The sequence below is a fragment of the Petromyzon marinus genome, chromosome 27 (assembly GCF_048934315.1).
Source record: "Petromyzon marinus isolate PM22_M1 ecotype Great Lakes invasive population chromosome 27, UKy_Petmar_22M1.pri1.0, whole genome shotgun sequence".
Lineage (NCBI taxonomy): Eukaryota > Metazoa > Chordata > Hyperoartia > Petromyzontiformes > Petromyzontidae > Petromyzon > Petromyzon marinus.
Window position 1 is genome coordinate 5,569,401 of NC_133693.1, and position 12,512 is coordinate 5,581,912.

A 12,512-nucleotide genomic window follows, 5' to 3' on the forward strand; every position below is an offset into this window, starting at 1 on the left:
TTTGTTCCCTTTTCAGACTTGATGTTCCCAGCACCATCCGACAGGACACGTGGAGCAAGTATTCATGCCAATAAACATTTGTTAATTCTCACACAACAAGCGCTGCAGTGTGTGACATGTTTGATCCTTTGAGGCATAGGGCGACAAATGTTTCATTAAGCCGCCTGCACCCCCGAGCGATAGGTTGTGCAACTCGTTTGCATGCATCTGACTCGCTTGTATGAGGACATCTCTGCAACTGGTTACGAACAGTTGTACAACCGGTTGCGAGCAGTTGCGCAACCGGTTGCTCACAGTATTGACAGACTCTGCATTCAAGCATCGATCTGCTCAGAAATTTGTCGTGACAAATCTCATCGCGGGACACATTTGCGAACTTCGGTTCGTCGTTAAAATCCTGAAATATACCCCGTTTTATTTCCCCTTGCTGCACAACTACTTGCTCGGATGCGGACAAAGCAGCTGCAGGGGGCGATGATTAAGTCGCGTTGTGTTTCTTCTCGAGAGCTGATTCGGATTCACGCGACCTATTGCTCAGGTGTTAGGAGCCCGGGCTTAAGGCTCTTAGGCAACGGAGTTTGGGGCCAGGTCTGGGGGGTGGGAGTTACTTGTCTCCGCAGAGGGCGAGGAAGGTCTGGGATCTCTGGATGGCCTCGGCGATCTCCTCCTTGCGGCCAGACAGCTCCTCCGCGAAGCTCTGCAAGCGGAAGCGGCAAACAAGAGCGAATCAAGGGAGCGAATCGTCCCTGCGTGGCTGGGACGACACACTTACCTCTCGATTATCTCCGCTCTCAGATCGCCAGTGTCGAAATCATGCGCGAAGCTTGCCCATCAGAAAGTCCCATGAGCAGGGCCCGACTAATCCATGTGCTAATGTCAGGAGGACCTTAGGTCATCATATGTTGTAGGCCCTCATTTGACGGACGGAGGAAGAACGACTCAGGGGCGCGAATTGGTGCCACAGACTAACGGGGAAGGTATCAACGATATGGTGAGCCGGCATCAAATCGTCTCCGCACTAAGCTCTGCAATCCTCTCTATATATTAAGGTGTTATCGGCCAATTAACAAGTATTTACATATGGGAGGAAACCAGAGCACCTGGAGAAAACCCACGAGTGTGAGGGAGAAACATTCTATCCCATTCAGATGGAGATCAGTCAACTATTTCCGCACTGCATCACGCTGGCGACCCAGGGAACGGCACCACCTCGACGCCCCCACGGGAAGGGAGCCTCACAACATTTGTGTGGTGATCCCCCCACCAACCCTCGCTGCCGCGTAGCCACCATCTGAATCTCGGTCATCACCTGTTGCTCCTTGAGGCTGCGCTCCAGCTCAGCTGCATCCGACGGCTCCCTCTTGCCCTCCTCACCACCCGCACCTCCCTCACCGCTGTCCCGCCGCTGCTTCTCCCCGAGCGAGCGATGCATGGCCTGCACCCAGCCCACCAGCCGCTCCGAGCGAGTCAGGTGCTCCTCCTGACTCTCGGCCAGCGATTGCTGGCGCGTCGTCGTCGTGGCCGCGGACAGACAGGAGGAGCACGGGGTGCAAAGGAAGGGGGTGTGGACGCACAGACGTGCGTTGAGCGGTGGCGGTGTGACGGCATAAGCGAGCTATGCAAATGTCCAGAGTCACCAAGCAGCTGAAGGGGGTGGGGGGGGGGTGGCCCTGGCTTATGAGAAAACATTTTTTTGAGGTGCACCCACGGGTTATTTTCGCAGTGGAATATTTTCCTTGGCCCCCCAATTCGCAACCCAATGGAACCCTCCCACGCCCCCCCCCCCAATTCTGCATCAATAGCTGGGCTCTGGACAGCTCCGGCTGAAATTAAGCCCTGGATACACCAACCATCGGCTGGACTCAGGTCCTTATAAAAGGTATTTAAAAATAAGCTTATAGTTCTTGTAGAATATTGTTTACTGTACTGCAATAAGTATTATTACCTTCACTATTTCACGCAACTGTGAAAAAGTTAAGTTACGTAGCTTGTCCAGTTAATGATGTGTGTAGTCAAGTGATGCACCCATATATGAATCCTGCTCAGGGCTCCAAATAGAAAGGCATCTCTACCGGAGTTGAGGGTCAAGGGGTCAATTACGATGGAGATCCTCTCATGACCCAATCCACCATCTCGATCTCATCTGCTCTGGCAAGATGACCAGGATTGAGCCTGGTTAGTGCTTGGATGGGAGACTAGGAGGAGTAGAAGGTTTGGATGGTCGCAATTTCCAACTCTGTGAATTGGTGGTCTGAGCAACATCACGGCCACACATTCAGCTCTGGTGGTCTGCAACCTGAAAGAATGTTTGCAGCCAGCACACCACATCCATCATACTTCTCGCTATGGCTGTGGCTACCAGACACCTGCCTACTCCATTTTAGAAGCAATCTATAAAATATCTGGTGACAGATTAAGCCCTGCCTGGCACCTTGTCATGATGTCCTTGGGCGCTTGACATTTCACAGCGTGATTATTTTGAAACAGAGGAGATACTTATGTCACCCAAAAATTACGTAAACATGCAATGTATTGTCAAAAGAGAGGGAATAACATTTGCAATTCACGTCTACTTTATTTATAGTAGTATTCATGAGATAACCTGTGTCACGATAAACATTCACAAGTAACATCCAAGCACCCACACAAATCTACTCAGGGGCCTGTTCGTACTGTCGTAGCGAGAGCAGTTTGTGAGCGGTTTGGCAAGGCCTTCATCCAGCAGTTGATTGACCATGTCCGATGATGTATAATCAGCATGAAATGTGTGTGGGGGGGGGGGAGGGGGGGGGATCCACTCCCCGGGCGCCTTTGTCTCCCCAAGAGCAAATGTTGTAGCTGCACTGCACAAGAGAGCCATTCAATTTACGAAGTAAAAGAAAAACCACGCAATACTCTGCGTATAATAGAAACTACGAATGAGGAGGCACGACAACGTGAAAATAAACACGCAAACAATATGCGAATCAAATCGTGACCCTCTAGAATTGCGACAATTCTCCGAATCACCCGGAGGTATTTAAACCACCTAATAAAAAATATAATTCTCAATGCCATGGGTTAGTTCAGCCATTCCAAACGCCACCCATCCCAACCATCTAAAACTCCCCACGACCGTTGGCGAATCCTTGTCGGCAGTTTCTGAAGAAACAAAGCTCAACAACCGTGAGCATCGTGAATGCGAACTCCCTGGATGGAAATCAGTGCAGCAACTTTCCCAACTCCTTTGATGGCAGAGGACAAACATGCAATTGGAAATTGTGCCAGCATATCTTGCTTGTTTTGGGACAACGAGTTGACCTTATCAGGCAATGAGCAAGAGGGTGAAATTGCGATTATTAAGACTATCATTTATAAAACAGACTTCAATGTACATGCCCCCCAGTGCTCCAGATAAACGTTTTGGGGCTTTGAGGTAATTTTTCTGCCAAATGTTGACACGTATTGTGTGAGTAGCAAATATTTTCAGGTGACAACATTTTAAATAAACTAGTCATGAGAAAAACTAGTAATGAGAAATGCTCATAAATACTGTGAATACTGTAAATACTGTGAAATCCATAATGATAGCGTGTAGGGATACCCGGTAGGCATCAACTACAGCCTTGTATTTTAACTGCAATGTTACTTTGAAGTACGCTACAATAAATACAACCGTCAAGCTAATGCACAAACATTTGGTCTTAGAACCCCCAAATATTTTTTTTCAGAAGGAAGAATTTTAAAAACGAACTTTATTTTCTTTCACTACTTGAGCATATCGGCACAAGGCAGAGAAACGTGGAAACAAATGACAAAATGTGCAGGGGGCACCTCCTGACTATCTGCCCATGGACTGTGATAATGATGATGATGATAATTATTTCAAATGTAAAGTCAAACCTCTTCATTCGAGAATTATATTTGTGTGAAATTCGACTGTTCGCGATTAAAAATTTTTGTACACCGATTCAACTTTCGCGACTTTTCCCGTCGCCTATTCGCGATTTGGCAGAGAGGGCCACTGCTGATTGGCTTCGGTTTTTTGACTCTTCAAGTGTCGTTGTCTTTTGTGTTATTTTTTGCCTGATTTGCGGTGGATTTTTGTTTGTATGCTTGTTATTTTGATAATGAAGGCTAAGTGACAGTGAGTGGAGGAAGTGATAGCAAGAGTTAAAAAAAATACAGAAAAAGAGCGGTGAGTTTTAGTTCGCTCAGGGCTCGGCAACCTGCGGTTCTTTCAGGACTGCTTCGTGACTAAACAAAAATATATTTTAAATTTTACCAGGTAAGGCCCACTGAGCTATGAAGCTCTTTTTCAGAAGCGACCTGGCCACAAATGATAGCTCAACGAAACGAAGTGGCTTATCACGTGCACATTTCTAGCAGCCAACGACTCTAAACGCATATTGTTGATTCTAAATGTGGAGGTAAAAACCGGACATGCAAACTCCAAATATAGAGCAGCAGGCGTCAGGGTCGGGATCGAACCCACGGCCTCCTGTATACCAGGCGAGGTAGTTAACATCTCCTAGCCACCGTGATGATGATGAGAGAGACACACAAACTCCAAATATACAGCAGCAGGCGTCAGGGTCGGGATCGAACCCACGGCCTCCTTCATACCAGGCGAGGTAGTTAACATCTCATAGCCACCGTGATGATGATGAGAGAGAGAGACGCAAACTCAAAATATACAACAGCAGCGGGCGTCAGGGTCGGGATCGAACCCACGACCTCCTTCATAGCAGGCGACGTAGTTAACATCTCCTAGCCACCGTGGCGCCCCATAATTATATTTATTATTATGATTAAAGTCCCGCCGTCTCGTATTCACCACGTGCATCGCGGCTCATAAAACATTGAGGGGGGATTTTGTTGTTGTTATTGTTAGTACCGAATTCGGAGAAAGAAAAATGTCGATTTTTGTCATTTATGTTGTTACATAGACTTGGTCGTGGTGCGTCTGGGGGTGCTGGGAAGCGGGAGCGGTGGTGCAGCGGTTAGCGTTGCACTGCGCTATGGCACCCGAGTTCGATTCCCGCTCGTGGCCACGAACACCTGTGTGACGATTATTCGAACCACTCCCGGGCCTCCCCTAGGTCGACTCGGCCTCAAATGAGTACCTGGCACGGTGTGTAGTAAACATCGCCACCGGGGAGACAAAGGCGGCCGGGGCGTGGTGTTGGCCACCCACCCCCTCGTGTGCCGTGCCGGCCTTCACAGGTGCTGCTCGCTGACAGCACTTTGCCCCAACAGTCTGTTAAGGCTACACGGGGGATCTTTGCCTTTGCTGGGCCCGCCATGGCACGGTAAGCGAGTCGACACGAATTGGGTTCAGCGTGGAAGAGAAACGAGGCTGAGGGCGAGTGAGGCGAACGCGTGGACGGTGGGCACGTGTCTCAAGCGCGCGACGGAAACATCGAGTGGGGACGGAGTAAAGGGAAGAGAAACCTTGAAGTTGTGGATCGAAGATCGGACTTTCAGAAAGAAAAAAAAAGGTGCCTTTTAAGTGTCGCACTAATCGGCGGCGATGATGCTGGTGGGACTTGTACGAGTGTTTGGTGGTCGAAGCCCATGCATGTGCCCTTTCGAGCCAGCAAAGGGGCTGTTTTTTTGGGGGGGGGAAGGAGGCGCCTCAGCCTTAAACCGCAACGTGCAAGATCGGTCGGGGAAATCGCCCAAGCAGTCCGTCGACGACGATGCCCAAAACGAAGATTCCCCCCAAAAGTTCGTCAGCATTGGCGTCCAAGGTTTTCGTGCAACTTCAACATTCGCGGCATCATTCGGCGATGCGTTGTGTTGCATTAGTTGCGTTTCTCCGCCTACGTGTATGATTGTACGATTTAACGAAGGATGTGGATGTTATGTGGACAGCACGGGATTGAATGTTATGAAACAAAATAATTTTTCTATCGTGCACGATGTTGTAAGACGTGGAAACGTAACCACCCCCCCTCCATTTGTCCCAAAGTAACACTACTTTGGCGAGTGGTTTTTAAGAACCATAGCCTCAGGGAATGAATGTCGAGCCCTTACCCCGACTTGCATCGAACAAAGAACTTAACTACCACGCGTTCCTGTGAGTTTAGTGGTACACACGATCACAACTCCCCATCCTCCCCCCCCCCCCCTCATCTAGGCTCCCAAGAGTCACAGATTTAAAAAAATTCGGGCCTGAAAAGTCTCAAGCCGCCGGTGAGGAGGACACTTAAAAATCGGTCAGAATTTGATCGGTACATTGGCCATGTACAAATAATATCTTTGTAAATGTGGCAATCTCGTCGGGTTGGTTGAGGGTGGATGAAAATTTTGGCACGAAGGCTACAAACTGTGTGGCCTAAACCCCCCCCCACTCCCAAAAAAAACCTACTAATTAGGATCAGCCATGCTTGCCAAGTTTAGTTTCCCTGTCATGCTGCCGTGCAGTATTGTTGGTATGCGTATTACCAACAGCGTTCAATTTAAATGGCATCCGCAAATTCGTAATTGTCGTGTTACTATTATGCGTACATCGCCCAGGATGCACCGTTTTTTTATGTTTTTTGGTGGAATTTTTACACGGTTCAACTCTCTTAAAAGTGATGCATCTGTACTTTTTAAATAAAATATGTAACCTCTATAATACACGTATTACTGCTTCCTTATAAACTGCCACACGCGTACACCTTTGAGATGCTGAGAGAATTGGAAGTCTGTACAAGGTGAACGTGTTCAGGCATTCGTGAATGACAAATCGTCCTCCTTCAACACAATGTCTGGCCACCAACAACACCGCCGGGCCACACACACGCCTGGTAACACCAGGCACAATTCCACAGCTTGGATAGACTGTGAAGCCCTATTCACCACTCAGCCTGCAACCTGGCACCTTTAATACTCTCATCTTTTCAGCCATTTGAATGAAAGCTTATGGCGAGCGAGACGTTTCAAATTATACAATGTTCTTTGGGAATTGCTGCTTTTGGGTCTTTGTGCATACGTACGATAGCCGTGTGTTTTTTTTTCTACGCACTATTGTGTCTTGTTTATGCAACTCACTGTGGTTTCGGTCAGCACCGTTATTATGATGGGTTTTTTTCCCCCACCACGTCATTCACACATTTTATTGCCGGCTGGAGAGGATTCCGATCGCAAATTATATTTATGAATCCTTGTTTCCTGGTTCGACGGCGGTGCAAGTGCACGGAAAAGGATGAAGTTTTGTGATGAAAAAACAACAGCCAAATGTTTGTGACATTTGCGTGAATGAATTTCGACTGTCATTTTTTCCCCACATCAGTTCAAAAATAAGCTATTGGCTGTTTTTTGGGTACCTTTAGTATGTGTGCGTGCGATGTAAGGTGTGATTGCCTTTTCTGTAGGAACTTGTAAACAAGAGGGTTGCCGTCTGTCCGGGTTTTTAACAGACTGGGAAATGGCGTCTGTGTTCGGGTAGCAGGGATTAAATTAAGTGTATTCCATTACACTGCACTATAATGTCAGACCTGGGACTGACTGGCAAATTATCTCTGCGTTTGGTCTGTGGCAAAGCTGCTAACCCTACTCGTATGTCATCATTTATTTATGACCCATAATGAAAACCCAGTATGGTTTAAAGCAAATTCATAAACGGGGGGGGGGGGTGCTTTTTATGGAGGAGCGCCGATAATAATTAACGTAAATGCGTTACCACTGGAAATGTATGGGATAAATTCCATTAGCCGTATAAAGAGTTCTGTTCGTGAATCTGCCGATACATTCAGCGACGTGCGCAATCACCATGACAATGCGACCGCAGCGTCCTCGGTGGCCGTGTGTAGGTCTCGTGGAGGACCTCCGCTCGACTTTGTTTGTGTTGGTGCCACAGCGGCAGTCTGGGTTGTCATTGAGACCCAACCCCAGCGGTCGAGGTGGTTGGCTGCACAGACATTGCCCTGTACCGCGGGACCTGACATCAGTGGAACTGGTTTTCTGATAAGTTAGAGTATTGGGAAGATCTATTCACAGGATGAGGAGTATTTACAATTTTTTTTAAAAAATTATTTTGAAGTCCTCGAATCTGGTGGTTTTGAGAGGTTTCTCTGTCACACAACGCACACTTTTCAATGCTTTAGCGAGCTACGTGCTACAGTGAAGTACATTTGATGGGCCGATGCATGTGCGTTCCCGCGAGTGAACCACAAAGGGGCATGGGTGAACTGCATTGCTTTCCCTGCGCTCCTCCTCCACTTTAATCACAGAGACAACTCCACGACGTGCAAAATGCAACCGAAGGTGTGGATAAAATGGGCTGATAATGAGAAACCTGGTCCTTTTATGAAGATTCATTACAGCAGTAGAGTGCCTGCTGTAGGCAGGCAGCACTGTATTAGAAACCCTGAGCTATGATGTCAGTTGAATGGTTTCACGCTGGCAAATAGAATACTGGACTGTAATTGTAAGTGTAGGAATATGGTAAAAGGATAATGGCGAAACCCTGCCATGTACCGACGCCAATGCTGGCATAAGGGCCTTCACAAGAGGGAGCTCTGTAGAGCCTCTCTGTAGGATATTGAGCCGACACTCTTCACCGCCGGCCAGAGATTTTGGAAGATGTGGGGATATTCACACTTCACCCCACCACACACGACCTGGTGGTGCAACACAAGATGTCACCTCTGTGTGTATGTGAGCGCGCGTGTGTGGGGAGCTGTAGTGTAGCATTGAATGCGCTGTGCTACGAACTTGACGACCCGCGTTCGATTCCAGCTCGCGGCCAACACCATTGAGGACGCCAGTGACCCTAGGTCGACTCAGCCTCAAATGAGTATCTGGTACGATGTGTAAACATTGGCACTAGGGAGACAAAGGTGGCCGGGGCGTGGTGTTGGCCACCCACCCCCTCGTGTGCTGTGCCAGCCTTCATAGGTGCTCACTAACAGCACTTGCCTCTAAAGTCTGTTGAGGCTATTCGGGAGATGTTTGTCTGTGTGCTCGTTGACATTTAAATTTTCCAGCATTTTCTCGTTTGTGGCTCTTTTGTTCATCTGTCCCCCCATTTGCTGTGTTTCTACACTTAATGTTCTGAATTGTACGTTGTTTGTAAAGTGCTTTTATATCCTTTGGCATTCATGTGCCAGAAACATTAATATCCGCATTTATAACTGGGTATTTTACGCTAGCGTGGAAGAGTACGCGAATTACCCTCCGGGAGGGACTGTCTGGAGCTTCCTCTTTAAGAAGAGGCCCTTCTGCCAACATTGACGAAATAAAGCAATGGCCGGGCTGAACATCTACCTTAACCCTCTTTATCACACAGCAATTGTTGCTGAATAGAACTCACGGTGCTCGTGGGTAACTCTTGCCGATAACATCAGGCAAAACAGCGGCATTTTGTTTAACAGGTTGATGAGCCTCGGAAAGTCAAATCCAGTTTCGGGTTTTCATGCTGAAACAAATTGTCGAAAAAAAGACGGCTCCAATGTTAATTTAGCTTTTGATGAAAGATGCTCTTCATAAATTTTGATTTAAAGCTTTCGTGACTGCAGGGATTCATATTCTTGGTTGTTTCGGTAAAGTCACGTAGAAGGGAAACAATAAAATAATACAAATATAAAACAAAATTCTCACGACGTTTCGACTGCAACACAAGCAATCATCATCAGGTGCAAAAACGTAAAAAACGCCATCTCTTTTCAAAATTTTCTTGCTGTGGTCTTCACACCTGATGATTGCTCGTGTTCCAGTCGAAACGTCGTGAGAATTTTATTGTTTTATATTTTTATTATTTAATTGTTTCCCTTCTACGTGACTTTACCGAAAGAACCAAGAATATGCTCTTCATAATAAAGGTTTTTGCCAAATAGCTCCCACTTCAGCCCACCGGTGTGTTGAAGAGTGAATCCACAACATTTACAATCTGAGTACGGGCAATTTGCCCCTTGATGCTGGATGTAATTACCAGCGAAACGTCGTACTCAGATTGTAAATGTTGTGGATTCAATCTTCAACACACCGGTGGGGCTGCGGTAGTAACTATTCGGCGTTTTGTTTACGTGACAAATCCCTTACTGATTTACCGTGTCGGGTGGTGGAGGGTTTCGACACATTTATACTGATGCGATCTAACCCAAAAACCTTTATGAATAATATTGATCGCGAAAGCCTACGTGTTAAACCAAATATGCTTTTGCCGTTACTTTTAATAGTACATTTTTTGTGGTAAATATGTAGTGTGCGTAAAAATGATGGTTCTTGATTGTGATGAACATTGAATGAAATTTTATCGGAAAAAGTTAATTGGCGAAGTGATTTTCTGTACAAATGAGCATTGAGACGGTGCTCAGCCTCTTGTTCACAGTCCCTGTAAAGCCAGTGATGGAATTCCACATACCTATGGCAGGGGCGAGTCTCTGTATACGACCAATCACTCGACTTCCGCACAAAGCGGTACTTATTTTCTCGACCCCGAGAAGTATGATGGATAGGCTGAGTTGACCCCCTCCCATGATTTGAACTTGCAACCTTCCGATTGCAAGCCACACAATCTACCGACGGAGCCACATAAAATAACCAAGTGTAATGCTAAAGAATATTGCCAAACGCTGCAATGTGGAGACCAAAATAAGACAAACACAAAACCAGAGAGAACAAAACACTCAAAATAGATGGTGCACACGGAAGCCACTCGGTTTGCATTCAAATAAAACAAGTCTTTATTAAAAAGCGAAAGACTAAAATATATATATTTTTTAAATGAGAAAATAAAATGCATTAACGGATGATTAAAATTGGCGAGCTGCATTCAGTTGGTCTTTATGTCAGTAGTAGATGCCTTTAAAATAACAGACCTCGGCTTTCTTTTTTTAATAAGCTCGTAACACAACGTACAGTTAACAAATAAAAACCGCAGAGAACAAACTGGCAAGAAAACAAGAAACGTGAATATGTAGATGATCGAATGGTTACGTTAATGAATGCCTATTGATATCATGGAATATGGTTTTAAAAATGGGTCCCTTATGTGCCTGTTTAAGCCATGCAATGAGTGGTATTCTAAAACTTGTCCCATGAGTCTTGTTATCTACGAGCCGTGGTGTGTGACTGTAAACGTTTGGAGTACCATCACGAGACCCTGTGGCCGACGACCCCCTATCTACAAAAGGAAGACGCAATCCAAAATGCGATCAGGTGTCATTTATATTTCATTACGAAAAAAAACCCCATCCACCCAGAGTAATGTGCCGGTTTAAAACGTTTCTGCTTCGTTTAGAATAATTGCCGATAACACTTCTCAAATCAGCCATTGTGACTCAAGTTATCAACACATGTTAATTTCCAATTGATCAAACATAGGTATGCACTCACTGCTGCACTGCGATTTATTTGAAATTCCGGCTCCCAGAAGGCACTGCACATCACATCCACGGTAATATCACTTTTTTTTTTTAAATCGCAGTTGCCGGGCACAGATCAAAAGGCCTCAAAATACCAAGCGGCCAGCAACAGACTGCACTATTGAAGGTGTAAATGGACATTGGCTCATACGTTTGTTGAATCGCGGAAGGCCATACACACGCTTTCGGCGAAAGAGACGATGTGGGAGAGAATTCCGAAGTTGAGCAGTGCGAGGAAAGAAGCAGAAAAGATAAGTGTTGTGGCCTGCAGTATAGTGGTTGAACTGTGTGGGTGATCCAAAACAGTGAGTCTAGTAGGCCGGGTAACTAAACACAGGTAGAAGAATCCGAGTGAATTTCGATTTAAAGCTTACGTGACTGCAAGGATTCATCTTCTTTGGTTCTTTCGGTAAAGTCACGTAGAATGAGAATAAAACAATAAATTGATTAAATAAAATAACACAATAAAATTCTCACGACGTTTCGGTCACAACACAAGCGGCCTTCATCAGGTGAAGGGACGAGACTGTCTGGAGGACAGCAATTTATTATTTAATTCTCATTCTACGTGACTTTACCGAAAGAACCAAAGAAGATGAATCCGAGTGAAGTTCATGGAATCATGGGAATAGTGACAGTAGCAGCAATATAAGAGTGATAAAGGAGGCGACTGACTACAGCGCAGTCGTGCGGCACTTAAAAGTGGATGAATAATTCGAAACTTATGAGTTGAGAACTATTTGGCTTTGGGTTGAGCCTTCCTTCAAACCATGCTCGTATGCAACAAGATTTTCTTTTAAAGCCAATGTGGAACCATCCCGATGTTAGGTATCACTATCTTTGTTCAGAATTAATGGAACACTTGGCTATGCTAGTTGAGGGAAATATTGTACTGTAAATGTATACCAACTAATGGTATCTTTTCAAAACAGAACGTATGCGTTGCCATGAAGTATTATGGGTAAACGCATGTATTAGCAGAACTCCATTCTGTGTCACCACAAAAACATCTATACTTTGGCCATATCCCTATTGGCTTTCCAGACCAATATTATCAAGCCGCATTTGTTGAAGCAAGAAAAGTGTGGACCATTTATTGAATAAGTCTTACTGCTGATGATACCCAGAAGGTTTAATACGTAGTTTTTTGCATTATTTATACGGAAAGTCTGGTTA

General features: G+C 45.8%; 1 protein-coding gene across 1 annotated transcript in view; it reads right to left on the reverse strand.

Annotated features, from left to right (window-relative positions):
- The window catches only part of LOC116946707 (microtubule-actin cross-linking factor 1, isoforms 1/2/3/4-like), a 340,281-nt gene that overhangs the window by 154,732 nt on the left and 173,037 nt on the right, over window positions 1–12,512 (reverse strand). Inside the window, exons 40-41 of the mRNA XM_076069967.1 lie at window positions 1,310–1,501; window positions 609–697 (exon numbers count right to left, since the gene is read on the reverse strand). Coding sequence (XP_075926082.1) covers window positions 609–697; window positions 1,310–1,501 — 281 coding nt within the window. The remainder of the gene's footprint in view (window positions 1–608; window positions 698–1,309; window positions 1,502–12,512) is intronic.